General features: G+C 36.6%; 1 protein-coding gene across 1 annotated transcript in view; it reads right to left on the reverse strand.

Annotated features, from left to right (window-relative positions):
• Positions 1 to 19,136, reverse strand: part of FBN2 (fibrillin 2) — a 171,695-nt gene that overhangs the window by 69,448 nt on the left and 83,111 nt on the right. The window contains exons 18-20 of the mRNA XM_026866024.1: positions 16,479 to 16,604; positions 13,414 to 13,539; positions 4,905 to 5,024 (exon numbers count right to left, since the gene is read on the reverse strand). Coding sequence (XP_026721825.1) covers positions 4,905 to 5,024; positions 13,414 to 13,539; positions 16,479 to 16,604 — 372 coding nt within the window. The remainder of the gene's footprint in view (positions 1 to 4,904; positions 5,025 to 13,413; positions 13,540 to 16,478; positions 16,605 to 19,136) is intronic.

Here is a 19,136-nt window from a genome sequence, read left to right on the forward strand (position 1 = left end):
TTTGCTATGCTTTTAACATGCCTGCCAGGTTATACTCCACTCTCTGCTCCTGAGGGCTCAGCCCCAGCATGCCCCTCTCCTGAATCACAAATCGAATTGCCAGGCTGGGAACCCAGGCCAGCTCAGGGCAAATCCATACCGGTAAGTGCCCAGCTACGTTAGGCAGCACCTCCTGACTGCTTCCCACACTAGAGAGCCACTGAACAGAGGGGAGATTTTTCAGTCACAAGAGTTGTCTCTGCTGCTTGAAATCCTCTGAAATTCCCTTTTAGGTACCCAAATCTTCCAAGTCTTAAAAACTATGCTTTCAGTGCCCAAGCTGTTTTTTAAAATCTCAGCTAGATCCTAAATCAGTTATGTACTTTAAAATTTGTACCCACAACACCTTTGCTCAGTGCCTTTACAATGTTAAACTCAAGTGGTATAAAATTTCTTCAAACAGACAACAACCTTTGTGATAGATAGCAAAGCAGTCTCTAAAGATCTAACCAGATCGGGAGGTCAGCCTGGGTAAGCTTAAATGCATGTGCATTCTCAGATTTCAAAGCTAAGCAAGTGGCCTGGATGAATTTAATGAGATAATTAATGAAAGACAAATAGGATTTGGCTTTAAGATTTACACATACTTTATGTACAAAAAGCCAGACGGTATATCAGATGCTGTTGATCAGTATTACTAATACCTCATGTTTAGGAGCAACGTGCTTAAGATAGAATGATTCCACCTTATTTTTTTCAAACAACTTCCAACTTTTCTACAAAATGGTCATGTTATGCAATTATGTAGATCACAGAGTTCACAACCCTTCTTTGTCTAAAGTAACAGAGAAAAAAAATGGCCCAAGAATGTGACTGGAATCAGCACTAGAAACTGGGCCACGCACTTCATTAACAGTTAAAACAGTTGTATTATTTAGGTTAATGTTGGTCTCAAACATGTGAGGAAGAATATCAGACTTAAAACAAGTGCACAGACTAACAAGGGGTATAGAAAAACGGCAAACGCATTTTTCCACTCCCTGATCAGCCTTTAGCTAACTGTTGAGGCTTGGGTTAACATAACAAAACCAAAGACAAAACTTGGGCAGTCATTAGCTGGGTTGGCTCTTAGGATGGGCATACCCCTATGTCCTAAACTCAGGGACCAACATGGGGAGAAGGAATACAGTCTAATCTTTTACATCACATTCAGCTTGCTGCCCATATATTGATGTCTCTGCTTTATGTTATCAAAATGTAAATACTTCAATTGTTTTATTCACTAGAAGTTTCTTGAGCTCAATATTATTTATTTTTAGTAACCAACTTTACAGGATGGAAAAAATCAAACTCAGAAATTATTTAAAATCTACAAATTAGCAGGCGACCATTCTCACACCAGCTGCTACTACATTATCCTGTCAAGTCTGCCTGTCTTATCTTTTTCAGACTATCAGTTGATTTCCTTTATTTTACATCATTTCTCTTATCCAGACAAAATCTACAATGGGCAGTTACTGTGACTTCTGCTTTGGTGAAAAAGTTTTTATCCAGCATCAAAGCATTCTTTCTGTCGCTTGCATCTCTTTGATTCTGACTTGAAGAATATATGCATACTACAGGCACATGGCAGCCTACATATTCTGCACTGTATGAATTCCACAAATCTTGACTAAAACATTCATAAAAAGCATACATTAACTGTGTATTTCAAAAAACACAAATGGCAGTACCCCTACAGTATGAGCAATTCCAAAAATAGCAATGCAACACTTGTAGCACCAACAGAGGTATTTCAAAAACAATCAGTGAATCACAGAATCATCTAAGATGGAAAAGACCTTGAAGACCATCCAGTCCAACCATTAACCTCACACTGACAGTTCCCAACTACACCAGATCCCTCAGTGCTATGTCAACCCAACTCAAACACCTCCAGGGATGGGGACTCCACCACCCCCTGGGCAGCCCATTCCAATGCCCAACAACCCATTCTGGAAAGAAATGCTTCCTAATACCCAGTCTAAACCTTCCCTGGTGCAGCTTGAGGCCATTAACTTTTGTCCTGTCGCTTGTTACTTGGTTAAAGAGACTCATCCCCAGCTCTCTGCAACCTCCTTTCAGGTTCCAATTCCACTCTCTTCTTGTAAGAGTGCAGCCTTGATACTGCAAACAGACAGTGTGCAAGTAAAATAAATGCAAAATATGTCCATATTTTTGCTGAATGCTTTTATTGTAACTACTGAACTAACACCACTCCTTTGATGGAGGTTTGAGCTTAAATTTGAGCACAAATGCCGTAAGTTGAATTCTGACTGTAACTGTGAGCAAGTAATTCTTTTTTCTACCCAGGAAAGCTCACAGAAAGAAACAAATGTCTCATGTCTATGTTCATTTTTTTAAGGTAAATGCATGCAAATGGCTCAAGCCACCTGGTTCTTCAGTCTTGAGGCTGAGCAGACTGAGCAAAAAACCCACAGAAATTGACAGACTGAAGTCTTCTGTTCACAATCTGAGTAAAGAACATGCATCAGTCATATAGCTTCTCCATATAAGATCAGTCTGATGTGCTGTACATGACCTGAGTCCATGAGACAGTGAAAAACAGCAAAAAGACCAAGTAGCAACAAACACACTGCAGCAATAAAATGTAAAATAAAATTAACAGTTAACAGTAATGTTAGAGTGTTAACAGTGTTAACAGTAATGTTAATCCTTTCTTATTCTAATATTGTCACGTGCTTTTACTTAAAAACCTTGCACCATTTTTAAGTTCAATAACTAATTATTATCCTGAAAGAAAGAAAAACTCTTATAGTGTAGGACTGATTGTCGTTCTGACACGAGAGCAAATTTGAAATTAAAGAAAAACTAAGGAGGTGTCAGAATCTGACATTGCTTTACTATGATGATTCTTATGAAGAATACAACCCATTCCCAAACCACAACACTATTCTAGCACACGCTTATGTCTTGGCATACACTTTTCACATCTGATGCCTCTGAATGCTTTACAAGAGCAATCTGCTAAATAAATTAGGGCAAATAAATTCAATATACAAATCTTTCACTTCAGTTTTAATGGGAAAAAATATCTTGCTCTACTGTAGAGATTTAAAATGGCACACATTTTCAAGTTTTGCACACAGTAAACTACCTATAAGTTCAAACTCCTCACTCACTTTTCAATAATCTAGTCCGCTCTCCTCTTATCACTACTAATTCCAATGGAAATTTTGCCAAGGTAGAAAAACATACATGTGGGGGCTCTAACAGTTAAAATCTGTATGTCTCATCTGCTGTACTTCTGACCCTTCTGTCCTAATATAGTCTCACCTATAGTACAGGAACCTCTTCCTGATGATTTTCACCAATGAAAAAGATTAATGATTAGGCCCACAGTATATAGGTGGTTCCTAATTTTCACTTTTTATCTGATTGTTCAGGTGGGGTTTTTTGTTTACATTTTGTGTTACTTATCATAATATGGACCAAATGGGACCTCACACTGTAACCATTTCAATGGAAACTCTTTGCAGAGTAAATCCAGAACACTGTTATATTTAGGCCCTTAGTGAACTTGTAGCACCTTTGGATGTGAGAACACAACAAGGTTAGAAATAAGCAGTACAAAAAAGTATAGGTTAGTGTGGTCTTATCAAGAAATCAGCACAATGTGATAAAGACAAAAACAATATTAAACTTTACTGGCCAGTGATGTTAAAAGGAAATCTAAGAGAAGGTTTAGGCACAGATGTAATACTCACTTAAAAAACATATGTTAAAATGCATAAACAGACTCCATCATTAAATGGAAATTCACATCTTTGCCTTTGATTTCTTAAGAAAATCTTGGCAAGGCAAGAAAGTTGAGAACCAAGAACAACCAGACAAATCCATCTTAAAATAAAAGAACATTTAAATTTAGAATCATCCAGTTGTTAATGACACCAATTTATTCCATATATCCTACAAAGATTTCAATTATGTTACAGAAATAAGATGAAACAATGGCAGCTTGTGATCACCCGAGAAGTACTGATGTCTCCAATCCTTTGAATTTCCTTGGAAAGGCAAGAAAAAAAAAACAACGAATGGCTTCCAGAGATAATGCCAATGACATCTCGCAGACAACCGTTGGTGCTATCTCCAATAAAATCTGTGCAGTGGTCTGCTTTTTTTCAATTCAAAAGAATCCTCAAATGATGCTAACATTGTTTATTTTTATATATTTATACATTTTGTGTGTGTATATATACAAAATCAAGACAATACTCATGAGTCTGCTGCAGGGGCAGGGATCCTGACAAATTCAGATCTGTCTTACTCATCTTTACTAGTTTCCTCCAAAAGAGGTAAAGTATGAGATTGTGATATAATGCAAAAGCCATTAACATCTCCTTATAGCAAGGAAGGTCAGTCTTCCCAGTTTATGAAGAATGTCCAGAACCCTAGAAGTCATGTGTTTTCCTATCACTATTTGAGTAGATGTTCCCCAGTTTTACTTGCGTGCTCGTTTCAGATTTCAAAGTGGACAAAGAACTGAGTGGGAATTTCTGCTTTACAGTGTCTCAACTACCAGATTAATCCCCTACAGCTTTACTCATATTCTCGTTCTCCCAAAGGACGAGATAATTCCTATTAATAATAAGATATCCCCACTCTCTCTCACCAATCGATACTTGCATTTCATCACTTTCACCATAGTTTGGACATCCTCATGAATTATGCTTCTCTCAGTTTGTTCCTGCTCCCATGGAAGCCACTGAATTAGTATGTGTTTGTTTTTACCTAGAGAACTAGACATATGGTCTGCTATCATGGGGAAATTACCCAAACACATTATTTTCCTCCTTAATCAATCAATATGATCAATTTTTTCAAGCCAGTAAGAAAAAGTGACAGTAACAGGAGAAAATACCCACCAATACATATCAGTCCTGTAGAGTCCAACTTGCTGCCAGGTGAACACTCACAACTGAAAGATCCAAGATTGTTCCTGCAGGCACCATTGACACATGGGCTGCTTTCACATTCGTTTATATCTATAATCCAGAAACAAAAGACACTGTTAGAATTACAATGTGCTCCTGTGAAAGTATTACACAGTATGAATGCTTTGCCAAGACTGATTGGAATATTTGTCCCCAGCCTCCTCTCAGTATGAGATTTAAAAGTTACAGGGACAGGCAGGTGGCATGCATGTGCACACGTACAGAAGCATAAATTTTGAAAGTGTTAATTAAATGGCTCTTTTCTACAAGGATAGTAATTTCCAGCAACTTGGACTATAAAGTTTTGCAGCATCAATTATAACTGTCCTGTGAAAAAACAAAATTCTTTTTTTTCATAGAATGCAATACATTTCCAGCCACAACATGCAGTTAACAAATAAAGGCCTTATTGTTTCTGTCATTTATGGCTCCATAAGGTTTTGGAATAATTAAGAAAACCCTGACAGAAGCAAAGTGTTACAAACGCTGGCTGCAATTCTCTAGTTCTGGGAAGTGTTCAAGAAGTAGGAGTTGCAGCTGGAATACTCTAAATGGTACTTCCCTCTAGCCCCTAACTCCTTCTATTTATTACCCTCTGAGTTTTTTAAGCTTGTTCACATGTAAAGAATAGGAGCCTTGCAAACAGTATTATGTAATTGTGCTGTGGGGTTTTTTTTTAAAGTGATTTTTTAAAGATTAAAACAGTACTAGTACATTCTTTCAAAGAACAATTACAGATGCATATCCACTATTTCTTCCTGAATTCAACGAATTTCATTTTTTGATTTGGATCCTGAATCAAGCCATGCATTCTAATCTAACCAGACAGTTCCTTCGGTGTGCCAGAAATAAAACTGTTTAGTGCATCTTAGGTTTGCTAGTAATGCATGAGGAATAATGTCATATCCATAAACTAAAATAGCCTGATTTAATAATACATTATATTAGAATTATATATTAATATATATCACTATATTAATTATATAAGAATATATATAAATTATATATCAATGCATAATATAGTTACGCACTGGAAACATTATTAGCATCAAGAGATCATTTTCAAGACAACCTAAAATATCTTCTTTATTTTTTAGCAGTTATGAAAAAGGTACTGTTTGCTATCTGATATGTAATGATGCATCAAGTCTTTGTTTCAATAGATATGTATTCTTTCATGATCTTCTGGGCTCATAGGAAGGAATATGCATTTAAAAAACCTCACCAAATTATGTATATATTATTAAAAAAAATTAAAATGAGAGATGGAAAATGACCAGAAATTGGTAAAATTAGGAAAGTGTGATCTCTCTCCTCATGCTAAAAGCAAGCACTTCATTAAAAAGGCCAGTCTTCACAGTCCTTTTACTTAATAGAATTACCTATAAAAAGCAAGTAGGACTTGAATGCCATCGTTTTTGAATAGTGACAGAGCATTACATTTGTGCAGTCTACTCTTAAATTTGTGGATTAACTCAGTTTACACATTAATCATACAGAGATACAGAGTGATAAAATCTAGGAGGCCTTATTGGGTCAAGGCAGTGTGTTAGATGAACACACTCACACAGCTTCAATGGCTGGCTGTACTGGGCTAACTGCACTGTCAGCACCCAAACTAGTAAAATCCATCCTACTGCAGACTTGTAGTCCTACAGGGCATTAGATAGAACTTCCACATTTCCCTGCAAACAGTCTGCTTAGAAACAGTTGGTTGTGCTGTCTCAGGTTGGGTTCCTCAGCCAGATTACTACAGAGAGTGCAGCACGATATATGAGCAGGTAGGGCCATGCCGGGTCCGGCACTGCTGATGCACTGCTTGATGTGCTGGGAAGTTCAGTATAGAGGTACTCAAGCAGATCTAGGTAAAGCCAGTTAGCTCTGACATAGTAAGCTCTAAGTCCTTTTGTATCTGAGCTGGCGACCTGAAGGGCTTGCCAACTTTTTTGCTCTGCATCTCTTCTCTTCCCTGTAAATATATTTCACGCTTTATTATCTGAAGTTTTATTATCCAAGGTATGCTCTCTGCCTTCCTTGCCTTCCGCTCTCTCCCCAGCCAGCAATATCTGGAAGTGGAGAGCTGTCTTTGCTACTTTTGCAAAGGAACCAAATATCTGGTTTCCACAGTCAGAAACAGAGCACACTGAATCAAAGAAATCATCTTAAGTATGCACTGTATGTTGAATAATTCTCCATATAGAAATGCTCTTGGAGAAGGATACACTTTTCCTTGTGTTCCATCTGTGATCTCGATTTCAGCAGTTTGGTTAGCTTTTAAAAAATGAAAAAAGTTGAAAAGACATGACAAATTAACTAAATTTAAGCTATATATAGTTTCTCCCTGTCAAAAGCATCAAATGTTCACTGTCTCTTAAATTCCAGGAACAAAGGGACATCCAATGAAGCTGGCTGGTAGCAAAACAAGTGAAGAAATGGTTCTTTAAACAACTGGACATCCTTGCCCTAGGATGTGGAAAGCTTGCACTAATCAATGGCAGTCTGGAAAAATTAACAGAAGATAAATTCACCAAGGTCCGTATAAGTTAAAGATCCTACTTCTGGTGTCAGAAGTCCCTGAAACACATCTGTTGGGGATACTCAGAGGGTATCTTTGGAAAGTAATGTATACTTGCTCTGGGTGAGAGGAATCTTTGATCAGTCTTTGCATTTACATGCTTAAGTTTTATTCAGATATGATTCTCTGTCCAGTCAACTGCAAGTGCTCTTCCCTGCTTGTAGCTAAGATGTAACTTCGGAGAAGTTCCCATGAGGAACCAGGCATAATCTGTGCCACAGACCTTTTAGGGTTTCTGGACACTAAAAGCAGTCTCCACTGAGTAAATGGTAAATAAGACTTAAACTTGGCCACATCTGAGCACATTTTCAGATTAAAGAGGCACAACCCTGACAAAAAAACTGCTCAAGAAATTTCAAGCTGCAACAGTATGGAGGAGCAACAGCTTTCTAAAGAATAGGTCACAAGGTTTGCATGTTTCCAAATACACAAATCAGTACTTTCTTGGAAATGAACAAAATGTTTTGTCTGAAATTTTTAAAGGCAAAATTAAATTCTAGTCTGACTCAGACACCCAGTAAAGAAAACTACAGGTCAAGTCCTTGAAGTCTGCTGAAGATACTTATAGGTAAACCCAGTAATTTTCATGTGAATTGTCAAATGTTTTTAACAGCTGGCATCCCAACCACACACAGGTCTGCACATACACAAACAATGTGCATGACAAAACACCATAGTAAGCAGATAGTTGCCGCTATCCAAACATCACTTCATTCATGTTCAGAATATAAAAAAAAAAGCATGAATCTTAAAATACTTAATGTTTATAGATGTAATATCAGGTTACCATTCCTATCTTTAATTCTTCCTTTTATTTAGCAAGTTAAATTTACAATCAGTTTTCCTCTAGGAAAATACATCTTGAGTTTCCAGTTTTTAGAGTTAACAAGAAACCCAAACCTAACAAAAAATAGTTGAGTGCCACACTTGGAAGTTAGTGTCTCCAGAACTACAACCAAAGATAAGTAAGTGGAGACAGGGGAGCCAAAGCATCGAAAGTTCAACACCTTATGAACAGTGAAGCAGCTCGCTTGATTTCATGGGCCATGTTCTTCATTCTCTACTCAAAGACAGTGAAAGGAGCAAAAAATGCTCAAACTGAACATAGAGGTGAGCAAAAATTGGGAAGAACATAAAGGTGATACACCATTGTCAGAGCTAACCACTTTCTAGACTGAGAACTGCCTATTTATTTCAAGTCAAAGGCAGATGATCTAGTCTAAATGCTCACTCAAGTTTGTATCGGACATGTTGCTTGGCAGAACAGCTGACTTGATCTGCAAAGGACATCCCCCTTTCACCCTCTTTGCTTTTTCTCCCAGTCTCAGTTTCTACCCTTCTCAAGTGCCAGTGCCAGCCCTGCACTGATCCCACAGAGAAATAGTCACTTTCCATCTTCTGTGATGAGAATGGCAGAAGTTAGTTGCCAAGACTGGGGGTGAGGGAAAATATATCAGTGAATGAGACTCCTCCTCATTTCACTCTGCACTGATGCAAGCAAAGGAATACTCATCCCATTTCTCTCTATGAAGTAGAAACAGGGAGAGCAGCTTTCACTGAGGATTAGTGTATGCACATCTGGAGGCATTAACTTCTGGTTGTTTCTGAAATGATCTTATGACTATGCTCTAGGCCTCTAACCCTGAAAAATCCAATTTGTTACTTTCTGCATTTGACATGTTTCAGCACTATGCCAGGAAAAAAAAACAATCATCCAAACAAAAAAGCAAAACCCAAACCCAATGGTTTGGGATATTAAAGAGTTTATAGTATTGCATTCATTGCTTCCCCAAACTACCATCCAGGGAAAAAAAAACCAAAATAAACAACCAAAAAACCAAATGCACTTCACATTAGTGCTCTGCTGAATCAGGTGAAAAAGTATCATTTACACAATGTAAACAAACTCCAAAAATTGTTTCCATACACCTTCTTATAATAACATTAAATGGTAATTTTAACAAGAGTAAGAAACCAAATTGATTTTAATACTGTTTTATATTTAAAAATAAAAGCCACCATGTATGAAAATATTTAAATATTTATCCTTTTTTTTTTTTAAAAAAACCCACTTTTTTTTTTTAAAGTGAAGTGAGAGTACATTGTAAATGTCAGAGAAACAGAAATTGAAATAGTCCATTGTACATTCCTGGAAATGAACTTCAAAGCACATCTGGCTTATGTTTAACTAGTTATGTCACTGGAAACACAACCTAAACCAGTTTGTTGTAAAAATCTCAACTTTCACAGACTCTGGAGCCTTATATAACTCCCCCATTCCCCACAACAAACAGATAAAAAGTTTAAATTGAATATAAATGAAAACAGTGAAGGGTTTTGTTGTTTCTTCACAGTTAATGATGAGTGTAATATTAATTAAAAATATACTGGTGAGTAATAAGCATCAGAACATTTTCAGAGCACAACACAAAGTTCCTGACTACAGAAATTTTTTACAACTAGCGAACTTGTAACTCCAAACCAAATTACATAGTGTTTCTCTGAAAACAGAATTTGGACAGAAAGAAATTAATTTATTCCTCTACTGCCAATCCACTCAGCATTAGAAAAAAAATCTAATACATTTAATAGATTAAATAGACATATTTTTTTGCCAAAGTCCTCCTAATCAGCTTTTTTACCTGACCAGCTACACTTAAATGTAAATCTAATTAGGAATCTAAGATGAAGATAACAGATCCTTCATGACCTATGTGTTTAAGTTTACGTAGATAACAATATTGAAAGAAACTGAAAATCCTTCAGATTCTGATGTACAGACAACAAAAAAAAGAGAGGTATTTCAAGGTGATTACACTAAACTACTTTCAGAAAGGAAATACTCTTACAAATCTAAAGTTTTAGTTAATGATCAGTTGTTTGTTGGTTTTTTTCCCTGTGATGAAACAGGATTTTTTTTCCTCATATTAACAAAAGGTTTTATTATTTTAAATATTACTGCAGCATTCATGCCCAATCACAATCTCACTGCTCAGAAATCAGCAGACATACAGGATTATGAAATACAGGCAAGAAAAGCACAGCCACTGTTAATTTACAAAGATGACAAAATATCCCCCTTTTGAGTAACGAGTTAAACCTGATGACTACCATGAAAGGGAGATGACACAGGAACAGAACTATCTTTTTTTATGATCTTTTGGAATATCAAATAATACTCTTTCTTTGCAGGAGACACAGTACAAATATTGCAAACATGTACAGATGCATGTTGTTTTACGAATATGTAAAAAAAATGTTAAAGAGTGAGAGAAAATGAATTAATCAAAATCTCACCATACCCACCAAATAGAAACCCAAACAGCCTCACTTAATGAGCTTGAATGAACCTCTTGGTAATTAATGTTTTACAATCAAATAAATTTTAATTTACATAACCACCTGCTTAAATAAGGTGTGTGAGCATTTTCTACCTCATGATCAGGTTGGCACAAGTTATGAAGTATCTCAGTTCCTGTCAGAGGCACTATAACATAGTAGTTTGAATGAATCATCCTGGTTCTTTACTCATGTTTTTAGAATTGATTCATAAACTGGGAATTTGGAGAAGCCACCTAAATCCCTTAGATGAAACCTAAAAGTGATCACATTCCTTAGAAAAATACCCTTAGGTGCCATGAAGAGGGGACTTGGCTGCCATTTGGATTTCTGCTAGTATCTTCTCTTCATATACCTTCCTGTAAATTCTATTTTATCTTAATTGTAACTTTTTTTTTTTTTTAATACTACGGTTTTGCAGTCAGTATCAGTTGGCAATGTTATCTGAACAGGTCACCCTGTCCTCAATGAACTATTAATTCAAATGAACTAGTAAATTAATTTCCACTCCAGAATAACTCACTCTCATGCTCTTAGCCATTTACACCCCTGTCACAAAAAAACTAAGATGAGGGACTCCCAAATTCGTTTCAGTACCATGATGCCCAAACTTCTAGCACTGGAGAGAACACACTGCAATAATGGTAAGGATGTCCAGAAGATAGAAAAGATCCTTTTTTTTTCTAAGGCTGTGGTGGCTCAATGCAAACACAGAACCACCTTTTTGTTGGTGGTGTTGTCAAATCCTTATTTTGAGTCTTGATATTAACGTTACTATTATTACTATCATTAAAAAAACAAATGTATGTTTTGTATTTGAAAATCTAGATCCATTTTATTTCAGTAACTTTGGCTAGGCTGTTTGCATTCTGGCATTTCATTCATCTACGTTTTGGTCAGTGTTATGCTCTTAAGTTAATGGCCTTTTCATCTTGGTAATGTACACTTCCCTTTATCATACTATTCCACATTTTCCACCTAGAAGATTCCTCAAGAAACATGCACATTAAGGGCACACAGTAAGCTGTTTTCACAGCTAGAAATCGTTCAGTGAATGGAAACTAAATGTATAGACAGGATCTGAAGAATAAATCTCACCTGAACATTGTGGACAAATATTCTGAATTGAGACAGCAGAGAGGCCACTATAAGTGGTTATGATATAAGAAAAGCCCTACTCTGAATAAGAGCTACTAATTTGTAACATATAGGGAGAGAAGGAATTCTAACTTTTAAAAGTGACCTCTGAAACACACACATACTAAACCATAAAGGAATATAATTTCTTTTGAACAGAAGAGGTGAAAAGGTGAATGATTTGATACTGCCAGAATTTAAACCATTTCATGAGATGTTTTGAACGTAAACATATGTTCACTTTCCAAACAGTTGGAGACACTCAAAACTACTGCACCCCCTATGTTGCTTGCTTCCACTCCTCTGCTGAAATCTGGCAAAAAGCAGAAGTGCTCCTCACCTACGTCAGTGCAAAGCTAGCCCATTCAGCATATGGTGCTAAGAAAATGCTGTAAGTTAACCTGACCAATCCTACACAGCAAGAATGGCTTACAGAGTGCTTCTACTTTCTATATGCTTCTTCAGCTGTATGGCAGTAACTTCTGTTGGATCAGTAATAACAAGCAGCTGAGGACAATAATGTCTTCCACTGCTTCAGACAAATTTGGAAGATGACACCGGCACATAAGAAGTATTCCATAATAAAGGATTATAGTTCCCCAATCACTCACTCAAATGTAAGACTATTTACTCTAAAAACTTTTTAATTATAACAAATATTGAGATTTACAGATCATGGAACCAAATAAAAAATAATGAAAAAGACCAGTAAAATTCTACTACTGTGAATATTAATGAAAAATTGATACAAAAGCTAATGCTTCTAAATTGACTTTTTTTGTACAGCCTTGTTAATTTTTTTAATAATTACAACTCATTAGTTTCTACTGTGTAACACTTTAATTGCTCTAACATCTGTGTTCATTAGTAATAAAAAAAAGCAATTTTGACTATACTGTAAAAATAGAAAACAGTTTTAGTATCACCAAGCAATAATATCAAGATCCCAGAATTCAAACATCACATAATGCATCACAAATACCAGAATATGATCTAGAATTAATTATCGTCACAGATTGAAAGGAGAAAAGAAAGAAGAGACTGTGATCAAAATAGATGCATTTCCCTAAATGACAGACTAAGTGTCCCTGTTACATGATCAAAGGCAAGGACATACTCCCCTTTATTCCCACTTTAAAATGTTTTCTCTAAGGAAAGGAAAATATTTTCATATAAAAATGAACTGATACTTTAAAAGAAATTCAATGGCAAGACCCAACACACTAAAAAATACTGCAGAGAAATTACAAGAGGAATGCAACAACCCATGCAATATCTTTGTTCTGTCTTTTCCACTGGTATTTGTTCCCACTCTGAATCTTTTGTTATAATTTACCTTTAATGTTCTATAATAAGAAATAAAATTAACACAACTTGCAGATTTTTCACCTTCACATGTGTCTGTCTCAGTGCTGAACAAATAACCCTTTGGACAAGTGCAGCTATAACTTCCAGGGGTATTTCGACAGAGCCCGTTATCACACAGAAGCCCATTCATTGAACATTCATCAATATCTGCAAAAAAGAGGAGTTAGACATACCAGTGAGTGCAAATGCCATGACACGCCTTCACCTCCACAAGCAGCCCCTGTTGCTTACTACATCAAGAATTATGTTGCTGGATATGTAGTCTTCTACAACAGTGACCGAACAAGGGAAAATGCCAATTCTTAGTTTCAAAAGTCTAATTCATTGTCAGATTCTTATTATAAAAAATTCTGTTCTACTTTTAAAGTTTTTTATTAGCAGGCTCTAAAAATAGTTCATGGTTAGTCTTAAAATAATAACTACATTTACCTGGAATGACCTCAAGATCTTTGTTGGTTGTATGACTATATCACCATGAAAACTTCATGAAGGTATGTTTGCTTTGAAACCATCATTTTAATTTTTTTTTTTTTTTTTAGCACAGAAATAACAGTGTGTTAGATTACTGTTCTGATCTTGGTTTATGGGCAAAGATGAATTTTGTTATCCATGAAATGCATTATCTCCGTTAAAATCTAAACTGTACAGTTCATGTATGGCTGACATCTCAAGAGTACACATATGTACCATCTCTCTAGAGGTATACTGTATTAAAAAAAAATCTCCTATGATTAAGACCAGGATATCAAGCATACTGAATAGGAAATAAACCATAATTTAACATTACCCCCAAACTCCTCTTATACTAACTGCAAAAAATGCTAATAAGAAATAATTTTTTTTCGCTGCCCTATTCTTTATTTTTAAATACATCCCACCCCATCCCCCCAATTTCAAGCTACTGTCCTTTAATGTCCATCACATGTCACAAATACTTTAGCTGATAGAAGAATACTGACAGGACAAGCTATGATGAACCTGACACTTCTCCCTGCTTCAGGGTGCCTCCAGTATTTTGACTGCTTGATTTCCCAAACATAACACTGCAACTGAAATCTTAAATCAACTAGAATTTTACAGAGTTTAAGTTTAAAAATAAAAGAAGAAAAGCAAGAATGTGGTATAATTACAATCTGGAGGCTTTTGGTTTCCCAACTGCATTAGATTTTGCAAGCTATGCTTACAAATTCCTTTAGGATTCAGACAATAAAGTCTAAATTTCCCTAGATGATGAATCTGAGATTTAAGTTTAGAAGAACTTCTTTGCAGTTACCAAACTAACCTGTTCTGAACCTAACCCCATCTGATTTTAACTAAGTAAAGGAGGATGGATTTGGAATTTGACATTTTCAAGACCAACAGACTTAATTTTGAGCTTGCTGTCATACAATGCTTTAATCCAATCTAGCAGTGTTATGAACATATTATTTCCTTAGAATCTCACAGAATAATTTAAGATTTGGACTGTAAGTTATTGTGATATGCACTGTAAAAACACAGTATAGCTCATGCTCTAAGAACAATTAAAAATGCCAAAAATACTGACTACATTCTGTCTGATAGCGATTTTTACTTCCTGACAGCTCATAATATGTATAATTAATTAAAACACTTCAAACCTTGGAGTATTCATAATTATTTTGTGCAAAAATTATCCTATCTAAGAATAAATGCATCCTCAGAGTCAGTATGATGTATTTTTATTTAAATAATTAAGCAGACATATACCTATACCGGCACTTATATAATCCCAAGTGTAACTAGATAAATAAAATCCCTTGCCATAAAATCCATTTGGAACACGATTATTATGTGAAGTATTTTAAAGAATCACTGATAGTTTTCTGCAGCAGTGATCATATTTATGGTCTTTATAAAGTAACTAGCTGTAAAATTCCTTAAGTCAAGCAGATGAAAAGAAACACTTTCATTGCTTTTTGTTTGCTTTATATCACTAGGTAGGAATGTTTAGTATTAACATTATACCACAGTTATATAGTCCAGTTTTTCCTTACCAAAGATGGTGGTGTTTTGTTGACCACAAATACCAATGATAGGTCAGTAAACCTTTAAGTGCAGGGAGCAATAATTCCACAAAATAAAAACATCCGATGGTAGGATGATACTTAAGACTTTCTAATGGTTTCAGATAGTTTTCCAGTAGCTTTTAATGAAAAAAAAGAACCCTTCAGTTTTCTGTTTAAAATTGAAGGACTATAACAGGACTATAAGTGATATTACTGTAAAATGTGTACTTTTTTTGATGTAAGAATTCCCCCCTCCCCAAAAATATACTGAATTTCATGTATGGCCATGAATAGTAAAATTAATTAGACAGAGAGTGAAACATGTAACATAGGTATATTCCTAAACACTTACAGAAAAAGTATCTGCAACAACAGTCTGTCATAAACCCAAACCAAACTACAAATAACAATTAGAAGTTTCTGAAGTGAACTTTTCTTGCATACTGGTGACTTGAAATTCTCGAGAACAAAACAGCTCTTACACTTTAGCCAGCCTAAGAGTGGGTCATTGCTTCCTTTGTGAGCTGAAGCTTTCAGAAATTAGAGGACTAAGCATGCAGCAATACATTTTGTTGTACTTCTGTAACCTGGGGACATGAATTATTGCATACTACAGAGGCTGTGCCCACAGGCCACCAGTTATTGTTTATTATGATAATGACAGCCATCAGTTACATTATATTATGCAAAACTGAGACCTTCAGCTCTTGACAAATTATCATCTAGCCTTCAAAGGGACACGTTTTAGCTCTTGACCAATGCTATACATGAAAATATAACATAAACAGATCCATGCTTCTGAAAAAATGAATTCCTAATCTGCAATGATATCTCTGCTTACACTTTCCAACAGTAATACCCCCCTGCCAAATAACAGAAAAATAAACGAGTAAGAATATTAGCTATGGGGTGACTGAGAAAAGCAGTTTCATGAGATTTTTTGCATTTTCATTGTAGCTTTAAGAAGTAGATGTCTTGAAACCTAAATTCTGTCAGTTCAAATAAGCATCAATATGGTGATGAATTATTCAACAAAAATAAAAAAACTGGGCAACTTACCCACACAATTCCTTCCAGAAGAATCAGGCTCATAGCCACTGTTACAGTTACAACGATAGCTGCCACGTAAGTTTTCACAAATTCCATTGGTGCAAATATCAGGATCCAATGCACACTCATTAATATCTGTATTAATCAACACAGAAGATAACCAGATACTGAAAGATATGAAAAACCTGATCCTGTGACAGATGTGGACAACATCTGACTCAATGGATGTTGGGGCTGTCATTCACAGCAAGGGTATAGCAAGGGTGCAGCCAGAAGGCTGAAAGAAGTGGCTATCCCCCTCTATTTGACCCTAGTGAAGCCAAACCTGGAATACTGTGTCCAGTTTTGGGCCACTTCATGAGGTTCACATGGGTCCACTCCTCAAGCCTGTCAAGATCCCACTGGATGGCATCTCCTGCCTCTAGCAAACCAACTGCACCACTCAACTTAGCGTCACTGGCAAACTTGATGAAGATGCACTCAACCCCTCTGTGTCATTGATGAAGACTTTAAATAGTGTTGGTTTCAATATGGACTCAAGAGGAACACCACTTGTTACTGGTTTTCGCTTAGACATTGATTCGTTGACTGTAAGTCTGCACATGATCATCTAGCAATTCATTATCTATCTAACAGTCCATCCATCAAACACATCTATCTCCAATTCAGTGAACTGAGAAGAATGTTGTGGGGGACCATACCGAAGGCCTTAAAGAAGTCAAGGTTGATGATGTAAGTAGCTCTTCCCTTGTTCACCAGTGCAGTCACTATCATAGAAGGCTACTAGATTAGTCAGGCATGATTTGCCCTTGGTGAAGCCATGTTTGCTATCTCTAATCAGCTCTATCTTCCATATTTTGACATTAATTCTGGGAGGAATCTGCTTCATGGTCATGTTGCATGCTAAGGTAAGGCTGATCAGTCAGCAGTTCCCACGGTCCTCCTTTTTACCCTTTTTTAAAAAAATGGTATGATATTCCCTTTTCTCTAGTCACTGGAGACTTTGTCTGACTGCCATTTTTCAACTGTGATGGAGAGTGGCTTAGCAACTACATCTGTCAGTTCCCTCAGGACCCTGGTATGCATCTTGTCAAGTCACATGGACTTATGTATGTTCTGGTTCCGCAGGTGGTCTTGATCCTGATTGTCTCCTGTGATGGGAGGGACTTTGTTCCTTCCCCCAGTCCCTGTCTTGATGTTAGAGACTTGAGAAATATGGGAAGAGTGATTACCAATGAAAACTCAGGCAAAATAAATTGTTGACTACCTCAACCTTCTCCATGTCAGTGGTCACTAGTTCTCCTGTCTTATTTGTCGTGTTTGTGTGTGTCTGTGTACATTTTCTTGTAATCTTCCTTTTCTGACAAATGTTCCTGTAAAACTTTGCATTCGTTGCCAAACTCAGCTCCAACTGAGCCCTAGCTTTCGTGATCCCATCCCTACACATCTGGGCATCATCTCTGTATTCCTCCCTGGATGCATGTCCTTGGTTTGACTGCCTAAGCATTTCTTTCTTACACTTTAGTTTGACCAGGAGGTCCTTACTGAGTCACGCTTGTCTTCTGCCTTTCTTGTCTCATTTCTTACATTAGGGAATTGAGAGCTCTTGCAATCTATAGAAAATGTCCTTAAAGAGCTGCCAGATCTGTTCTGCTTCTTTATCCCTGAGGGCAGTTTCCCAAGGGGGTCACATGCACTAATTTGTTAAACAACTGAAAGTTTGCTCTCCTGAAATTCAGAATCCTGGCTTTACTCTTCACCTGGCCCTCAAGATCATGAGTTCTACCAGTGCATGATCACTGCAGCCCAGGCTGCTGTCAGTCTTGACCTCGCTAATTAGTTCATCTGTACTGGTAAACAACTTGTCGAGTAACACTTCTCCTCAGGTTAGGCTATCACCTGAATTAAGAAATTATCCTCAGTGCACTCCAAGAGTCTCCTGGACTACACACAGCTTGCTTTGCTGCTTTTCCAGCATATGTCAGGGTGACTGAAGTTCCCTAGCAGGATCAGTGCCTGATGTATGAGAAGAGGCTAAGGGCACTGGACTTGTTTAGCCAGCAAGAGCGAAGATGAGAGGAACATCTATCAGAAGTTCTCTGGTCTTAATAAATAGTTACAGAGAAGGTGGAGTCAGACTCTTTGAGGTGCACAGTGACAGTGCAAGAGACAGTAGTTAAAAATTACAGCAGAGGAAATTTTACCTAAACACAAGGAAAACAATTCTTCCTTATGAGGAGATTTTCTGAACTCCACTGGGCCTTGAGGAATCTTACTCAACTTTGAAGTCACCCCTGCTCCAGCAAAAGCTTAGGTTGGATGACCTCCAGATATCCTTTCCAACCTAAATCAACAGGGAACTATGTGTTTGTAAGAATACCTGCATGTAAAATATCTAGCCTGTGCACTCAGTGCCTGTGGTTTAAGGATGTAGGTAAGAAGTTATAAAATATTAGGTGACAGAAATACTTTTCCTAATACAGAACTAATGCATAGGTCAATACTACAGCATACTCAGTCTTAGAGGAATTATAGCACTTGTTGGAAATTTAAAATTTTTCTCTGATCAACAGAATTGGATGATGAATGAGGTATATTCCCTGAATTTACAGTCCCATATAGTATTTCTGCTGTAGCTGGAAAATTCCAAAATATTCATAGGAACTG

This window comes from Athene cunicularia (genome assembly GCF_003259725.1).
Source record: "Athene cunicularia isolate RWA chromosome Z unlocalized genomic scaffold, athCun1 chrZ_part2, whole genome shotgun sequence".
Classification (NCBI taxonomy): domain Eukaryota; kingdom Metazoa; phylum Chordata; class Aves; order Strigiformes; family Strigidae; genus Athene; species Athene cunicularia.